This window comes from Uranotaenia lowii, chromosome 2, assembly GCF_029784155.1.
Source record: "Uranotaenia lowii strain MFRU-FL chromosome 2, ASM2978415v1, whole genome shotgun sequence".
Classification (NCBI taxonomy): domain Eukaryota; kingdom Metazoa; phylum Arthropoda; class Insecta; order Diptera; family Culicidae; genus Uranotaenia; species Uranotaenia lowii.
The window spans coordinates 134,733,640-134,753,844 of record NC_073692.1 but is presented as its reverse complement, the minus strand read 5'-3'; the positions used below and the strand labels follow the sequence as shown (position 1 = coordinate 134,753,844).

The 20,205-nt window shown below is 32.7% G+C and overlaps 1 protein-coding gene across 1 annotated transcript in view; it reads left to right on the top strand.

Moving 5' to 3' along the window:
- LOC129747602 (uncharacterized) overlaps nucleotides 1-10,162 on the top strand; it is a 70,532-nt gene extending 60,370 nt beyond the window's left edge. Inside the window, exon 5 of the mRNA XM_055741895.1 lies at nucleotides 8,276-10,162. Coding sequence (XP_055597870.1) covers nucleotides 8,276-8,833 — 558 coding nt within the window. The 3' untranslated portion in view covers nucleotides 8,834-10,162. The remainder of the gene's footprint in view (nucleotides 1-8,275) is intronic.
- Nucleotides 10,163-20,205: the final 10,043 nt, after the last annotated feature.

Below are 20,205 nucleotides of genomic sequence, written 5' to 3'. Positions count from 1 at the left end.
ATGCAGTTTGTGTAAAATTATCAAAAAAAAACTATCATCCTTAAAAAATTGGGTTCTAAAGGGTAAGCTATTTAAAGAGTCGCAAGTTACCAACTTCTAGATCTAGATTCACCCGGGTTACCTTCAATTTTAATCTATGTGTATTTGGATTACGAATACCTTCGAAAGTTTACATTATTATCATGAGTGCATGAAGTAAGTGAATACAATATTACACATTTTTCCTTTGAAATTTATGATATATTTCTAAAACTTCATGAGAGTTGCTCAAATTGATTTAAATAATTGATAACCGCAAGAAGTTAAGTGCTAACTCAAGTCCAAGCATCTGTCATTTAATCTTGGAGGTCGGTTCTACATTATACATTATACTGTCTTCATTCATCCTTATTGTATAATAGGACATAGAAGGATTGTTCTGCTGCTGTCGCCGATCGGGCTGAGCCATGAATCGATAGTTTTCAATCACCATTATCCTGCCATCTGTAACGAAACCCGTCCATCATGGTGTGGCAGCCAGTAAATAGGTACAATGTGGGTACCTTCAATCATGGGATGACATCGTCCTAAGCTAGTTGAAGCAGCTTCCTCTCCAATATGTGCGAGGGTGGGGAGCTTCTTCAAACCTTAATGTGAATTAATTTCCCTCCGGAGTTGTTTGCGTTGCCTTCGATAATTATGGCGAACACCCGACTCAGCTCGAAGATTGAAAGCCATGACGTTTACTTTGGTATCACCATCTGCCGTTTTGATTCGGAGAGGTGGGATGACAGATTTCTACGGAACCACTATTTCATTCATTGGTAACACTGCTGAAACGCAAGCTTTTTGAAGCATCAATAACTTTTCATCAATGCAATCTGCAGCAGTTGACAAAATGATTGTCTATGGAGCCGTTCGTTGCAGCACCTGGTCCCCGGTGATTGGGATTGTGGTCAAACGTTCGATGATCTGATCTGATGCAATGGTGCAACGTGATTTGACACCCACAAGGTTCGTTTTTGCTGAGTTTCCTAGAGGTCCTGTGGGATGCTGCGTCAATGAACGTACTAAGAAAATACTATATTGTGCTTTGCTCAATTGATATTTAATCGAAATGTCATTAAACGCTGTCAAGCAAGGAAATTTTGAATTAGTTATATACCATGAAATATTTAAACCACTTATGGAATGCTAGTGGTTATTTAGTAATGAGCTAATAACTTTTTTTTTTATTTATTGAAAGTTAAGCTTTCCACTTGTATTAACTAGTTGGATTGATAAGCACTACCTTCATTGAACACTAGTTTCAACCAAATGTGATACAACTGTTTGAGAAGAATACCTTTTGGTGAACATATTTATTTTAAAAAAGTTAGTCGGTAGCCACTGAATAACAAATTACTAATTTAATAACTTGACAATTGCTAGATAAAAATAAAATAACAAACACTTCCAGAGTTCTGACAGACATCCACCCAAATCTCTTGATATCGTGTTCTTCTAAAAATTAAAAGAACTCGATAAATTTTTACTATATTTAATTATTAATCGGATTCAATCATGTTCAAATCTCCGTGAGACCATTAATAATTTTACACAAAAATTCAGTTACTGAGGTTTTGGTCTCAAAATTTAGTTTTGAAAAATTAAAACCTGACATTTTGGTTTAGCATGAGTACACAAAATGCATCATCAACATTTGTTTCAAGTGTTCAAGGTGACTTTTGAAAAAACCTTTTACAGTTCAGTAAATACCAATAACTAAGATAGAAAATTTCTTAAGTTTTTCATGAAAAAAATCGTATAAAGAATTAAACTTTAAAAAATATCGGCTTTAAAGGATATATTTCTGAAAAAAGCAATTCAGTAAAAATAGTCTGAGTTTTTTTAACAGCAAACTGTTTTTTTTATTTGACCCAAAAAGTGCATGATCATTTAACAAGTTTCATTGAAAAGTTGGTTCTTAACCGTTAATGCATGACTTTTTTGAAATGAGAATTGCGGTTATAGATTCAATGAAATAATAACATTTTAATCCGAATAACAAAACTCAAAAGGTTTGAAGTCGTTATTTTGAGTAGGTATTATAAAAGTTATGGTCCATCAAAGTTGAAAAATAACTTATGAAATTCTTAGTTCATTACAATACGGTTTGGCTAATTTCTTAAAAACCTTGTTAATTGTGTTTGTGATTGATAGAGATTAAAAAATGTGTTAGAATTTGCAAATCTGAAGAAATTACAACGATTTTCTAAAAACCACTTTTTCAAAAAAAAAAAATAGATTTTTGAAATTTTTCCGCAGATATTGTTCGATATCTCACACATACATTAGAATATCGTAATAAAATACTTTGGGCTAATTTCTTTTAATCTCTAGAATCTTACTTAAAAAAAATCCACGCGTTTTCGAGATATTTGGATTTTGGTAATGTTGTTTTTAAACAACACTACGATTAAAGGGCTTAACTAAAATGTTCGATTATGCAGTCATGAGCCCTGTACTGCATACCAGACCAGGGCCGTAGGAAGAACCGACTCATGGGGGGGGTTTTGGTCACTGATTTGTATCTATGATTTTTTGCCCAACACACAACGAAAACAAAAAAAAAATTAACAAAAAAATGTTTGTAACTATATGGTTATTAATTTTTAAGTACTTAAAAGTTTTCGTAATAATTGTTACTTTAGAAAATTGGTCCTTAACCTTAAAGGTCAGCTAGATTTGCTTTCATCGATGGTCGAAATCTTTGAATTTGTTTAAGAGTCTGGTAGATCAAACTTATTGGATTTCGGAATAAAATAAGCTTTTCTATACTCAAAACAAACAAGCCCAATCTTCCAAACTTTTTTTCAAATTAAAAGATTTCAACTTTGATAAATCAAATTTTCAATTAAAAAAAGTAAGCGGAAAAAATCATCAGATTTTTGGATCAAATTTTTTTGAACCAATTCATGCAGTTTTAAATTTGGTTTTAAAAAAAACTGCAATACATTGCGAACCAAATACGAGATATCTCGATTTTGGTTTGCGGCTAGTATGCTAACATAATTCAAATGTTATTAATCTAATAACGAAACCTCGTTCTAAAAAATGTAACACAACACAGTATTTTGTTCATTGGTTTCTGAAACATAAAATGACAAATTTTTGTGTCATAAATGTGTTAATAATGTTGAACAATACACAGGAAAAATATAGATTTTTTTGCAGATTTTTAGGTGAAGATTTTTCTTTAACAGTAAATGTTTTTCATAAAAAATAAATTCCATAATGAAAATCCTGTAGATGTTTTTTTTTTTAAATGTGGGTTTTGAGTATTAAACAAGAAAAAATCAAATTCTACCTTTTATTTGTGATTTTCAGCTGAATTGTGTTCACAAACTAATTTTGTATAAAAAATTGAAATCTGGAACTCTGTTGTGTTGTAAGCCTTAATCGAAAACGTTCACTGAAGAAGGTAGAAAGTTGCTATCGAAATGCTGGTATATGAACTTTTCATTTACCGTGGTTGAATTAAAAGGAATCTTTCGGTTGCTTTGATTCAGAAATCTGAAAATTGAATTGACAAGCTATCTTAACACATTTAGGTCCGCAACCAGGATTTCAAAGCGGCTTTTCATTTCTAATTCCTTGTGATTATTCGAACTGAAAATCAACAATCCTGAACTGGATACAGAATCCAAAATTCGAAAAACTTTACGGTAAATACACTTTTGGTCATGAGGATTATGGAATCAGAACCTGTGAAGTGGGTTTGATTTAATTCGCAATTCTGTATTCAGACCTGAATTTCGATGAAAAAGTGAGATAATTATGAAAAAGTGAAGCAGAATTTGAACTTGGGTTGAGATTTTGAGGTTTTGGCATTAGTTTTAGTCTGGATTGTTACTGTTGATTAAACTTACTCTTTTACCATAATTTAGTTCTTTCTAAATTCAAAATTTTGAATGTAGAGTAGGATCTTTCGCTTTCTGTTTTGGATCCTCATGGGGGGGGGGGTTTAACCCCCCAAACCCCCCCCCCCCGTTCCTACGGCCATGTACCAGACCATATATCTCTTCGAACTTTTTTCACATTTTTTAGCGTAATGCAACCTTGTATAAGAATACAAAAATATTTAAGAATCTATTCTATTATGTTCTAAATGCATTTCTTACACTGTTTCCACATTCAAAAGTATTTTAACAACAGTTTTATTTTTTGGCAGAAATTGCTCAGTTAGTGGTCAGTATAGTTGTTTCCCTTAACGAAATTTTTTTCTCAACGAATAAATAGTCCATGCAATAGAGGGTTAGCTGTAATGATCCTTTGGTAACTGCTTGTCAAACAGTTGTCATTAGTATTGATCAGTGTTTGGCATCGCTAACTGCAAAACGAGCGCCGCTAATTTAATTAATTGCTAACACATTCAAAGTTAGCGATCGCTAATTAAATTACAGCGCTAATCGCAAATCGCTAACTGCTACCTAAAAAACAGTCGGAACAAACATTAAATCTCTCCTTTCTATTTTTTCGAATCTCCAAAAGTTTAAAATATTTTATTGCAAACTCGATGATTTCATACAAATATAATATAATAATAAAGCACTGTCAAACTGTTAAAGATGGGTATTTCAATCACTTCTCTGTGTTCTAGAAATGAAAAAAAAACGAATTTTCGGACAATTGCAAAAGACAAAAAAAAAACAGAATTTGAGAAATGGAAGCTTTAATTATAATTTTCGATATATTTAAATTTTCATTAAAATTCTGCTCCATATATCTGTTTTGTGCAAAGTGGATACAGTAGAACCTCGCTTATACAAGAAAGTCGGGAGGAGGACCACATCAGATCACATGATATACATACACAAACCCTACCCTTTTAATCAGGTGCTGCCTATCATCTGGAGGCGTATAATTTAGTACCTACATGTATGAATTTTGTTATGTTATTTGGTCGACGTTTTTCGGCATTTTTGTATTCAAACTCACTGAAAAACGTCAATTGAATAGCGTAATAATATATTGCGTTAGATTTTGTATGAAAGTGGTGGGTCATATAACGCGAAAGCTCTGATAATCGTAGCTCGAATAAGCAGTTTTCTATCATTTTTTGCATACCATCTTTTGAGCATTTTAGTCCAATTTATTATTTTATTTTTCACATTTAAATTCTAAACCAGATTTCCTTTTTTTCAAACTTCCAATTATATAATTTCTTTTCAAACTTTAAAAAAGGAAGGCTAATATGAATTGTTTGCAATTTCAGTCTACGGTGATTAAGGCTTATTTTTATATAAACTGATTTGTAAAATTCCTAGAAAAACTGTTTTGTGAAAAGTGAACATCACAACCATTCCAAAACAAAAAGCTGATTAACCCTGGTCCGTCTCTGAATTTTTGACCAGTTAGAGTTCCTGGAGTGTCAATTCGACTCTCCTGACTTAAACTGCTGTATCTCTCTCGTTTCTCAACCGATTCATACAAAATTTATAGTTTTGGAAAACTCGTAACGCAATTCAAATAAAATTTTGCTACAAAACTTTGAATTTCCGATAATCAGAATCTAAGAAGAAAAAGAGATAACATGCTTCGGAAAAAAGATTACAGATCAGCTACGGAATGCTTGAAGCAATTTTTATTTTGTGTCATCCAAAAAAGCTGATGTTATAGGCTTTAAATTACACAAAAGGATATATTTTAAACCATAATTATTTGATAACTTTGAATATGTATAATAAATTTGAAAAGAGGATTGTAAAGTTGCTGTAACTCGGCACATTTTCGCATCTTTCGATTTTTAAAATACGAAACACAGGATTTTTAACGAGTTTTCCAAGGTACCAGTTTTTGGGACTTTCTGTCAATTTCAAATTCTCAGATGCTTTAACACCTAAATTCAAATAAGTATTCAGTGGATTTTGAGTATGTTTACGTAAAATTTATATTCACCAGAAAGCCAAATTCATACCGATTCTAGTAGTGTAATTAACTAAGCGCTGCGATACTTCTAACTTCAGCTTTCTTAGAGGCTTAGTAATTTTTCAGTAATATGTTTTCGAAGTATGTTTTTTCGGATTGTTTTCTTAGACTTTAAATACTGGAAAACATCAGTGTTGTAGCAGAATATTGTCTTAAAACATCTAATTTTAGAGTTTTTTCTGCCCGGGCCTTCAGGGTACCTCCATAAAAAAGTAATGATGTAAATTTAAAGATTTTGAGAATTTAATGAGGGTCCCAAAAGAAATTATTCTGTTTGGATGCACCCGAATAAAGTTACAAGCCGTCAAACTTCCAATAGTGTTATATTGTTACTCAAGAGCGGATTAAGGCTAAAGGGTGTTAAAAATATTTTTTTTATTATTTCACACCTTTTATTGTATCCTCCTTCTGTGAATGTTGCAAAAAAAAAAGTGTCAAAATAGAGAAAAATTACCCAAACTGCTCCATTCTTGTGACCCAAATACGCATTCCTTCACTGAGTTCATTACTAGAAGTGACAATGTTCTACTGGAGCGCATATTGGGGTCAGATAATTCGACAAATTAATAAAAACATATGAAACATGTCAATTTTTAAATTCTTCTAAGGAAATTTTACGCTAAACAACTTTGTTCGAGACCGTGACTTCGTCTCTTATTAAGCAAAAAAGTTATTGTCAGTTGAATAGGGGTATGTCTTTTAGCATTAAAAATCAAGCAATTAAACTGACATCACTACTTGCGCCTATCGAATTACTGCTCGCTAGGCAGAAGCAGTGATGTCAGTTGAATCGATTGATTTTCAATGTCAAAAGACCCCTATTCAACTGATAATAACTTTTCCCTAATATATTGGTACAAAACCGATTACCAGGCTCGATCCTACAAAAGAAACAAAAATGATGTTGACTTTTAAGAACAAAATATTCAATTTTCCCAAAGAATCACAAAAGCTCAAATTTACTCATGCAAACGCTACTTAAAAATTCTTCCAAATCATCGATGAATTTTGAACCAAAACAAAACGTTTTAGACCCAAGAGTTTGAGAAATTCAAAGGACCCCAAATCGAACCAGTCTAGCATACAAGTTATGTCCGGGTGGGGTTTTCGGTCTTTTTAAAAAGAACAACCTGCACGTTACAAACCTAAATATGAACTAACTTTATTTCACTCGCTTTTGATGTTACAGAAAACGATCCACTTTTGCACGCGTTGTTGGTTGACACCTGAGTACCTCGCGGTGTCTAGCGTGTCCCAGCTGAATCAGCAATTCGGGTGCGCTTCCTTCGGTGCGCGTCGGGTCCGACCGTAACTTACATATATGCAACATAAGAGTCGAAACAAACTTTTGTTTTTAAACGCACATTACGAAGAAAAATAAATAAATAAAACCAGGATCGGTGCTAGCCATCACATTCGAAAGATTTACGACTTAGTGTTAAGTTAATGGATTCTCCTCGAGGCAACATCAAGTTTCATAGAGATCGGGGGAAACGGGATTAGGTACATGTTTTATAATTTTTTGAAGTCTAATAATTTTTTTTTCAAACTTTAGTGGTGAAGAATGTCCTTGAAAAAAAATTAAATCAGTGCAACTTGTTAGCACTATTTTTTTTTGAGTCGCCAGATCAAGTTTTGTTTCTTACACCTTTAGGTGTCATTTCATTTGGAAGTTCATTTCCCTAAATCTAGATATAATGCGATTTCGTGCAACCCTAATTCACATGTTATAAACTATGATCGAAACAAGATTGATCGATTATAAGACGATTTTCAATTGCTTCAATTTAAATTGATTCAGATTTGCCATTGGTATGATAGTATTCAAAAAATCAGATCATTTTATTGAATTGTTCATTCACTCAAATGTTCTTTCTCTCTTTCAGAGCTTTAATTTAAAATTTAAATCATTATCTTGTTCTTCACTTTGTTACATCTCAAAGCTAATTGTCACTCATTGGGAAACTTTGTCCAATGTCCCCAGGATAAGTCGGTTCAAAAACTATTTGGAGTGCCGAATGAGTTTTTTTCTCCAGAACCATCTGCATTTTCTATATTTTAATGCCGAAAGTGGCACTTAAGTGGGATCGATTCAAAAAATTTAATAATTCTAAGTTTGAACAATCAGTCGTTCATATCAATTGTCATAGAAAATAAGTAAGGTCAAAAAGATGTTCCTTTAAATTTCTAGAATTATTTCCTATGAGATTAAAAAAAAATCAGAGTTGAAAATTCCCAAACGTTCAAATATTTTAAAATTTGCACCAGTCCCCCAGAGAACAAATCAATTAATTCCACTTTTTTCCCTTTTCTATCTCTTTGACAGGAACAAATCACCGCGATGCTGTTCAACATGTCCTCGAACAAAAAGTGCCACCATCACCTGGCCAGCAGCCGACCGCTGATCCATTTCCTGACCGGAACTTTCAACCAAAAGTTCTACACGAGACCTGGGGAGGAGCAGAGTCGGGTTGAGGCGGAAGCCCAGCGGAAAACCATCCGGCACATCCTGCAGGTGCTCAGCCGGCTTCTGGCTAGTGGAGCCATCAGCGGCCATGACGAGCTGCTCGAATCGACGATTGTCCCCATCTTTGCCCGGGTAGGGCGCCATCAGCAGCTGCTGGACGATCGAAGTGAACATTTCCGGGACCTGAGCTGCCTGCAGCGCCGTTTGAACGAGAGCCGAGGTCAAGCGGGATCAGCACCTTCTTCTGGTTCCGCTTCCACTTTCCAGGAATCGGATCAGATTGTTACGGTTGTCCATGGACCCACACCAGCTCCAGCGGTTCGAAATCCCTACGTAACGAGATTAACCATCGAGCATCGACCAAATGGCGGGGGCATCATTATGTTGGACAAGAACCGGCAGGAGAGTTACGTTTGAATAAGTGGCGGAGAGTTTTGTGTGGCTAAGCCAAGGGTCTCTGCGGAAAAAAAGGACCAACTTTGAAGGTGCTTTCCACGGAATTTGTGGTTGGTTGAATTTCTTTGGAGCCGGACGCTTTTTTCCTCCTTTCATTTCCCACATTGGAAAAGTTTCAGCGTCAGCATCAATCTTCAAGAAACGAATAGATACTGTATACAAGATTTTTTTTTATTCCCAACCTAATCAAGGTACTGTTATGCGCTCTTGAATGGATAAGATGAACTGAATTTGAAAATAAAAGTAAAATAACAGCTCAGAAGGGTTATTGATAGGAGCTTAATTTTACTGCTACTGGCTGATCTTTAGGATTTCTTGGAATAAGAATTCTCTCGATACCTCGAACAGAAGTATGAGTTTTTGATCCAAAAAATCGTTGGCTGGTTGATGCTTGACTATGATAATTTCTTATTTTATTTCCATTATCAATAGGATTGTTCAGATCCTAGATTTCTTAAGTGAAATGAATTCCTGTTGACAATTAATGTTTCATTTGCAAACAAACAACTGTCAACATAAAACTGATTTTTGTAGCCATGTCTTTCGAAGCATCATTCGAATCGATACAATTCAGATAGAAAGGAATCAAAATTTGTATTTTTAATTAAATCAACCCTCAAGCTGACGACAAGTAATCTTTTCTGTCAACAAAAACCGAAGAAATCTTCCCGATGAGTGTCAAAAGGATATCGCTACTGTTTTTACCAGAGGATGTTTCCAGGGAGGATTTCGGTAGCCTAAGTCCGGAGCGGTATCCAGAATCAATCAAGAGCAAAAACCCAATTGAAACAAGTGGTGTTGAAGTTATTCATAAGGCGAATAATTGTGCCATATTTAATGAATATATAACGTGGTTAGGAAAAAACAGTAAGACAAAAAGAGCACTTACAAAGAATAAAAGGAACAAAGGTTTGTCTAGGACAAATGCAAAATTCAATCCAACTTAAATTAGACAACTTCATCATGTACATTCATAATTTTCTGTTAACTTCTCTGACTAATAAAAGATCAGATTTACTCAAAAAAAAAATAAAGACAGGCTTAAATTTAAGGGCAGATCAGAACAGAAACTAAGAAGTGTTTTTTGAGAATATTGTGTCATAAAATAATTAGAAATATTATCAATCGATGATCGGTTTTGAAAGAAAACGCAAGATTGTACCTTTTGTTTTTCGACCTGAATTCAGAGTTTTATAACCTAATATATACCCAACGATGGATTGTAATTTATTTTATATCTGTTTTAAGTTTTCATTGTGAAAATAAAAAAAAACGTCATTTTAAAAATCATTTGATGTTTGTTTCATATATCACAGTCCTTCAAAACAACTGTTGTAACAATTTCATATAAAAAAAATCATTTCTAAGTAAATAAGGTCAAATAAAACTCTCATAGATGGCTCTGGATAAATCCGACGTCGGATATGAATTTTTGAGAGATTTTGTGTCCTTATTTCCCTATTGTACATCGTGTTGACTTCAATAGAAATTTACGTTATTTGTAGGTGTCTTCCACAAAGCAACTGTTATTATTGGACGTTTTTTTTATACATTTTGATTTCAATGATTTTACGTGTAAATCAATTGGATTAAATTTATGTACCGTAAAACAGGGCAACTTTGATCACCGGGATAAATTTTGACCAACAATAAACTATTCCATATTATCATCAATAACTTAGTCTATAGTTTGAATATTTGAAAACTGTTTTCTACGTTTGAAAGCCTATAAATTGAGTATTAAATAGACAAAATTTGGTTTGTATTTGAAATTTTTTTCTGCTAGTAAAAATCTTATTTCAGAATCTTAAAATATCTTTTTTTCCTAGGTTCGCAATCAAACAGCTCTCCTGATGATACCAAAAAGCATTAAGAAGCAAACGGATTGTTTAATGTGAAAGAACATCTTTTTTTTCTTTGTATATGAACAGTTGTGGTGTTGTTTTTATAGACATTTAATGAATAATTTTTTATATTAAAAAAACAAGGACATTTTGCTAGAGTAAGCCCGTATTGGAGAAATGGATAGGAACCTTATCAAATCGTTAACTTTGAAGAAAAAATGAAAATGGAAATATTAAGAGGGCCTAGGTGAATGTGTGAAAGTAAAATTTCATTTGTATTTTGAAGCTAAAACTATTTAGCAACTATTACAATTTTTGCCCCTAAATGTAGGCAACATCATTGTTCTTTTTACGATTATAAATATTTTTAAAATAAAACGTTAGAAATCAAGGTAAAATTGATAAACTTACAAATGTAAATATTATGAAGGTGTTTTGTATCCTTTATGATCAAGAAAACTCGTTAAAACCGTCAAAATAGAGACTGTTCAATGTCACCCCAAATCATCAAATTGTGAACAGAGACGAGCACGATTTTTAAATCAAATTTAAAGAATTCTAATAAATTTTTGCATCCATGTTTTACGTTTATATGAGTCCAGTTTTGATTTTAAAAATATAAAACATGCCACATTCCCCTTAACAGATAGAATAATTTAAATATATAGAAAAATTTGATCAATCTTACCCCGGATTACGGTACTTTCTCACGCAGCCGCTACGTGCGGAATATTTGCGTGTAGGTTTATGGCTATTTCATATAGAAATTGTAAATACTGAAGTAACTTTATCAAATTTACAATTTTTAATAAAGGATCAAATTTATTGAAGACCACGTGTTATACTGGTTTCTGTGAAATGTTATAGAACAGGGGTGAGCAATCTTTTGAAACAAAGGGCCACTTTTAATTTGAAATTCTTTGGGCGGGTCGCATTAAAAATGAAATTCAGGTAATAATAGTTTGCGGAGCTTTACGTTATTTTTGACAACAAAAAATTTTTGACAAAAACCAAATTTTTTTTTTCAATATAATGTGATTAAATCAGACAAAATTGAATAGCTTGATCACTAAATCTCGAATTTAATAATTTAAATAATGTAATTGATTTGAAATGTTTAGCGAATATTCTTCTTTACAAAAACGAAAAACCAATTGCTTCCTTTTTATTTTGTTGAAAAATTTTGAAAGCCTTTCTATGGTTCGTAAAAAGATTTAAACCGTTTTCTGAAAAAAAAACTCCTTTTTTGTTCGAACCGATGTGATGGTATTTTTCGACATCACTTTCACTTAATAGTTTCATGGAGCTTAACCATAGCGATATTTTGCTGTGCCCATTTACGAAAAGTTTTTTCACAATCTATTAAAGTTTTGTCGTGAAGCCTTAATTTTTTTCTATAAACAGGTATTTTTTTAAATTCATAATTCCGTGTGAAATCATTGCATTGAGGTGTTGATCAAGCTTTGAAAATCCTGAAAAATGCATAACTTTACAGATTATGAACCAGATTCGTCCATGTTATAGTTAACATTCTAAAGTCTAGAATTTTTACAGATTTCATAAATTTTCTTTATTTGATTTACATACCTGTGGAAGTTTTATAAGGCTGAATCATGAAAATTTATGCCTTTAGTAATGTGGAATGCTCAATTTCAAGTACAATTACTCAATTTAATCGATGTTTGGCCTGATTTGCCTTTGAAATTTCCAAAAATAGAATCACAGATAACACAAAACAACAATATTAACATTTATTCGAGGTGCAAGGAATCTTTGAACTGATTTGGACTTATTCGGGGGCGCTGAGTTAAAATATTTAATTAGTGTTTTTTGTCAGCAAAAATTCTCAAGATAAAATGAAAAAAAAAAACAAAAATTAAGTTATTCAATTTGAGTCCTTTTCTTTACAAAACTGTAAATAACAAAAAACTAATAGACTCAATCCACCTTCTCAAAAACTTTCTTTCTTTCCAAACCTTCCAAAAAACTGGAATTTTGATGGAATTTGAACGTTAACAAACTTAATTAAATTGAATCTTTGATATTTTATTATAGTAAGTCAAATCATTTCACAGTTGTTAAATGAATTGATATCTTGAATATTCAATATTCAATGACTTTCATTAATGACAACAGAAGAAGTTGTAATCATAATTTTTGAAATTTCTAAAATCAGCTTTGGTTATGAAGATGAAATTTATCCAAACTGATGAAATTTAAAATTTCTACACGTCATATCACCGAAACTAGAAGTGATAGACCAAATCTGGGAAATGTTTTGAATTCAGGAAGCCAACATTTTACAAAATAAGTGAATGAAACATAGGTACTAAAAATGCTGTTCCCCTGGGTAATAGTTGAAAACTTTTTGTGGTGAATCACAGAATTACAGATATTGCTTCTTTTGAGAAATCGAAATTTTTATGAGCCATGTCGATAAGAAATCGTTTCGTCAGACCATTTTCTGACTTTCGGTCCAGGTAATAAAAACGACTTTACTTGAGGAAAACTTAAATCAAAGAGAGCGTTTATTGCATTTCCATTAATAATTACAGATTTTCCTAATTTGATATATTGGCAACACTTCATAAATCACTTTTGGACAAACGTTTCGCCTGATTGTAAATAATCTTGTGTGAAATTCGCTGATTAGGTTGACCAACATTGTTGAGACTCAACGGAAATCTTTAATCTTCTGTATGATAAAACTTTCTTTATTTTCTTTTTTAGTCTAGAATAAAAATCTTTCACTTCATCATACAATTTTATCTGTGCTTGAAAACAAAAATAATGACCTAACTAACTTCTTTAATGCGTTTTTCCAATTAACAATATTGCATCTATACCTACAAAATAAAAAAAAAAGACTCAAAGCTTAAATCCAACAAAAAAGTCAACAATCTGGATGATTAAGCAGCAAATGCAACTGCAAACAAGTGACGTGCATATTGGATCAAGTTTTTGATATATAATTTTTTTTGGTTCAGTATTGACTGCTATTTTATGATAACAAGCAATCTATCGTAGAAAAAAATCGTGAAAAAAAATCAAATTTGAGATAAGCTTCGCGGGCCGCACAAACATGCAAGCGGCCCGCTCAACCCTGTTATTGAAAGTTTTTTCCCGGTCGGTAGAGTTAAGGACTTTGAAGCAAAACATTGCATTATAAAACTAAAGAGAAATCTCCTTTATTTTTAAAATTAAAGTCAAACGTATTGCGGTCTGCGACAAAAATGCTTAATAAGTTAAGCTCTAGAAATACTAAAATCTCAACAAAGATTTCCAGTGATGCTAGATATTATAATGAGAAATCTACAGTACTGGACAAAATAAAGTAAGCACTTGTCATCAAATTCCTGTACACACCTAATCTTTTCTCCTGTGGTTGAGACGATTTTGACCTGTATATGTAACAGTTGAAATTACAGGGCTTCTCCTGCAATTTACAGTGGGTTTCACATGATTCCTGTAGGTATAAATTGGCCACAATCCGAGATTTTCATGAAATTCGAAAATTTCTTTCCTACACAATTAATCTGCTCCCCTGTGATCAGGACGTATTCGGCCCGTATTTTGAACAGCTGAAATTACAGGACAAATCTCGGGACAGAAAAAGTACCCAGGAAAAAAACTGTCAAGTTGACCTGAGGGTTCAAATCCGTGTTTTCCGGTAAATTGCAGGACTATTTGAATTTTCCTGTAAGTTCGAAAAGCTTTCTTCCGAGTAGTTAATTAATGTATTGTTTCTCTTTTAATTGTTCAAATTAATTTCTATGCTCTATTAGATAAAAACACAATGATTTGATAAAAAAAAATGCAATCTATTTTTAAATTTTCATCAATATATTTTTTTTACATTTTAAAGTATTACTTAGCACTGTTGTTGCTGTTTGTAAAATTTCGCTTGCTTCCTCTGTTGTGTGAAGCTTTTCAAGCAAAACACCGTCACTAAGATTTGTTCAAAAGGATAATTGCTCGAAAACATGTTAAAAATGAACCAGGAACACGAATTTTAAGTTCCCGGTTCAATTTTAACATGTTTTCGCGCAATTACAAATCCTACTGACGATGTTTTGCTTAAATTTTACGAATATCTACGGAAACTTGCTCTGTTTTATAAGAAAACGGAACAGTTTCATAATCAGAGGAATAATGATCTTTCAAGGTACGAGTGCGTACTTTATTTTGTCCATGCATCACTTGACTTTTCCTACCTCAATGCTCAAGTGTGAAGAACAAATGCAACTGTTCGACTAATATTTTCGATGATATATCAAAAACTCTACAGTTCATCAGAATATTTCGAGTTGAAAATCTTTATGTGACAAAAGATACGGAGATACGGAGAAAATTTTGATAGCGAGTGTGTATTTAATTTTGTCTACTATTGTGTTTAATTTTACACACATTTTCTCAATATTATATCTTTGAAACTAAAATAACTAACCCAAATCTTAAACGCGATCAAAATAAAGTAGAATAAATTGATCGTGATCAAATTTTATCGGGGAGCACTCACTCATATCTCTCATATCTCACAACTATTAGAACTACATTTTTTAATTTGGTATTTTTTAAATACTTTTAAACACTAAATTTTTTTTAATGGCTTCAATAGCTGATTCAGAAAAATAATGAATTCATATAACATAACTTATCAAGATTGAAGCTGTTATTTTTTAAGTCTAAAGAGAGTTATCCCCCATCAAAGTTTGGAAAAATCATATTGGAATTTGATAAACGATTCTAATTTGTTTCAAGAATCTCTACCCAATGTATTTCATTAAGAAATGGTTCTTGAAACTTTCTGTTTTGAATATCAGGTTGATGATTAGAAAAGCCCAGCGCTGCTTTGAATTTCTTGGATTAATAAATGTACTCGAAAGCGCAAAGTTGATTTAAAGTGTTAGGAAATCTGAGAAATTGAAAATTGATAGAAAGTTAAAATATACAGTTGCGTTCAAAAAAGAATAAAATCACGTGAAGCTGCGCACCCACTTCCAACTTTGACTAGCTGCCATTTCTCTCTCGGTTGACATTTTTTCATGAAAATTTGACACAATCTAGTTCAACTATTAAACTAACACTAGACGAAAAAAAACGTTCATCGATTTTGACGAAACTTGGCCTGGTATTAGATCAAACATTTTTACATCTTTGGACCAAATTTTAAATTTTTTCAATGAAAATTGTCGAAGATACAGCACGTTTAATGAAGCAATTCCAAATTTCCCTTTTTAACGGAAATAGCTCTATCTTTCTTTCCCGTCAATGAAAAGACTTCAAATTTCGTCTAGTGTAAGTTAAATAGTTGAACTAGATTGTGTCAAACTTTCATGAAAAAAATGTCAACCGAGAAAGAAATCGCAGCTTGTCAAAGTTGGAAGTGGGTGCGCAGCATCACACGATTTCATTCTATTTTTAACGGAACTGTAGGTACCTTTGAAAATACATCAAAAATTCTGTGGGAATTGAAAGATGCCAAAATATTTCAATTTACGCCAATTTTCCATTCCAATCCAAATTGACACTCCAGGAACTCTAACGGATAAACAACTCTGGGACGGAGGTTCTATTGTTATCCTATTCAAGCCAAAATTTTATTATTTTAATTGTATAATCAAATAAACGATAATAATCATATTAGATTTTCGTAATTCGGATAATGTATAAGTAAAAAAGTATGTTTTTATTTCAATCAATTAGCATTCTTTTTGTAATGTTTTATTTTTATTCAATTAAAGGTGTGCATAAATAAAATAAATATCAAAATCAATTATCCTGTATTTATTTCCCCAGCTGTCAATCAAAAAAATCCTCAATTGTTTAGGGGTCTGGGAAACAAACAAAAAAGAAAGGATTGCTAGGTTTTGCCACAATTTTCAAGCTATACCCACTGCTGACAGCACATTTCGTTCGGTAAATTGAACTCAGAATTCCAAAGTCCCATCCGCCTTTAATCCGGAAAGACGCCTCAAAGAGCCTCCGATAAAAGGGTGACAATTTTGCGAAGCCTTAGAGTTTCATTCCTTCCAGGAAGAACCTTTCGAGAGATTTTTGGCTCCATCCAGGGGAATTGTAGAATGGAAATCAATTTTTGGGCTCTCTTCCACTGGTTGGAACTAAACGTTTCTCAATATATTTCCGAAAAAAAATCCTAGATATCAGTTTTGTGATTTTTTATAACTTTTCGAAAACCCCTCAAAAAAAATTCATTAACCTCCGCTCTAATTAATTTCAGAAACATGTTTTGGATCCCCAACGTAGGCTCAACTACGAAGTGCTACAACGCACTTCAAGACGAACTCAATCGAGCAAAGAAAAAAAAACCAAGCAAATTGATGCGATTAAGGTTTTTCCAAACGAGTTTTCCTTTTCCTTGTTTAGTATTGAACAATTTGTTTATTTCAAGCAAATGAGCAACAATATAACAATTAGCTCAATTTTAAAAATGAACTTGCATTAGGAAATATTTTTAGGTTGGGTATATGTTTTCGATCGGGAAGATGTTTTTTTATTTTTTGGCTTTTTACCCGACCCGACCCGATACCATTTTTTTGTGGTCTTTCTCAAGGGACAGACAGATAATTCCCTTGAGTAAGACCACAAAAAATCGTCGAAACGTCGGGTATTTCGAATAAAATGTTATTTGATTGAAATCTATGACCGTAAAAAGCCGAAAATTAAAATTCAAAAATCAGGAAATATTATTTTAGGTTGGATGGAAACAAATAACAAGACTTGAAACGTGGGACCTGGAAAATGAGAAGAAAAAATTGAAAAGAGATTTTATGCATTTACATTATTAAACATTTGAAGGACCTGAAGTATGAAATAGAACTTACCTTTTACAGAAAGCTTCGATATGTGTTATTTGGATAAAAAAAATCTCAAATCTAAAGCCAAGCATAACAGTCTTTAAGTTGAGGATTCAAAATCAAGGATTTCGGATGAATGATTCCCACTTACCATTACCTTTATTAAAACTCTTTATTCTCTTTGGTAACAAACAAATAAATAGTTGATACAAAATATTTTTCCGTCCCACCCCAAAATTCCACACAATATGTGCGGCGTGGCTTTCCTTTATCAGATTCTGATACCTACTACATACCCGAACAGTTAACTTCATCGCCCCGTTGTTGTATTTCAAACCCTGAATCAATTTCAATTTCCTTGTCCCGTTTCTGATTTCTTTTAACTTTGTTTTGGCATCTCCTGGCTGATTGCTCCGCCTTTCGTTAAGTAAATAAGCACATATATTTATATCAAAACCAAACATCTAACTTGCTCGTTGATTTTTTGTTCGTTTTTTCTTACTACGTTATTGGTTTGATTTACATTTGTTTTTATCTTTACAATTAATACTGCATTTAAATGGGAATTTACTAGCTCAAGTTCCATAGTAGTTCTGTACGTTTCTTCATTGGGTGGCCTTGTAAATATTGTGGCTCTCTCTTTCTTTTTCTGATGCCATTCGCTCAACTTCTAGATGCTAACACAGAAATATGAAAAATTACGTTTTTGGTTGGATTCAACTACGATGTTTTAGGTATTAGAGTAATGCGCTTGGCAATTTTTATTAGTATGGGAGAGTGGGGAATCATGGGCCACTTTTTTGCGTTGTTCCATAACTTCTTCAATATTAAAGATAAAATGAAAATAAAAAAATGGTATGGTTTTCTACATTTTCAAGGTATCATAAGGTATTTTTTTATTTTTTTTAATAAGTAATTTTCCCCAAATTCTGACTGTTTGAAAAAAAGCAATATTTTTTGGATTTTGAAAAATGATGGGGAATCGTGGGCCACCAAATCCAAATTGACCAGATAACATGCAAAGTTTATGAGTTAACCCAAAACTGTGATTTCCTAATTCATTTCGTTATTTAAAAGCAATTTCAGATGATGAAATAAAAAAGAGAGCTGTGTATGATCGCATAGATTCCAAAACCTGGCTCGCGAATTACTTATATAGGATAGACAAAATATTTTTCATAACTCTTCATTTGGCATAAGAAAACATTGCAGATAGGTAAAACGTATTATAAGTTCTGAATGTGTATAAAAACATAAAAATATAGGTGATTCAAGATGTGTGGCCCACAATTCCCCACAAGCTATGATTTGCAAATTGGTTGCGTTTGTGTGACTGATTGATGTTTCATCAAAAATTCCTTTTCCACTTGAAAGATCATGACATAACTAAAATCATAAGCGTATGAGCATATTTTTGTTATGTACTTTAGGTTCCCCATCGATGAAATTAGCGGGTGTTGTTTTAATTATGTAAGTAAATTTTTCCAACTTTTTTTAGCTTGATAAATAAAAGAAGCATATGATGCGTATTTAAGTCAACAACATATAGGAATACATGCTCACGCAAAGCGACAACGATGACAGTTGATTTGAGATTTTTATCTCAACACACATCTGAGATATTAAAAGTGGCCCACGTTTCCCCATGGCCCACGATACCCCACTCTCCTCTACTTATTTTTTGTTTATTTTTCTACGTGACATGATAAAACTGTCTCCTTTGACAGTTCAAACAACCTGGTTAGTCAGTTGGTATTGTTTTACATATTGTAGAACTTGATTATTTTCCCTCGTGGTATTCCGCTACAAGAGTTGATTTGTAATACTTTACTTTTCCTTTTGAACTCTTTCGTTTACATCCATTTTGTTCATTCACTTATCACAGTATAGTTTAGTGGTATGAAATTGTGACTTGTCGTTTTGATTTGATGATCGTTTCCGGAATTTTAGTGTTTCTTTCATTATAAACTGTGAGATTTGTTTGTTTTCTATTGCATTTTTTTTTTTAAATATAACGGCGTCAAAGGTAAAAGATATTTGATTCACTGGATTGTTCTCCTGACTTATTTCATGCAACATCAACCGCTAAAATTTCATACTTTTGGAAATAATTTAAACCGTCAAGTTTATTTAATGGAACCCAAATGTATGTAAATTCTTAAAACAAAATTCGAAAAATTTCAATTGGTCTTGATCGATTTGATCAATCCAGCCCAATAAGAAATACCCCTAAAGTTATGCTCAAGCAAACATGTTTGCATAAATTTCGATTGTTCTTAGTCCCGGCATCGAAGTTCAATTCTCGGCACGTGGAAATGAATCAACGAACGAAAACTTCCGCAGCGGTTGCTATGATTGCGGCGGCGTTTCGATGGCTGCTGGACGATTGATTCCTTTTCCTCGCAACCCTCGCAACTGCTCATCCACGGCCGAAAAATTAATGAACCGTTTCAACCTTCGCCGCCGGAAGTTTGTATTAGGGAGGGAACTTTATCAAATCCGTAATTAATGACGAAACTTTTGCCGCGCTTTCATTTATTTCTTACGAAGTAGCTGCAGCAGATTTGTTTTGTTGAGTTCTTTCCATGCTTTCTGGCGATGGGTTTCAAACTGTTCTAAGTGAACAGAGAGATATTATTCATGCTATTCAATTAAATCGGCTTACCCTCAA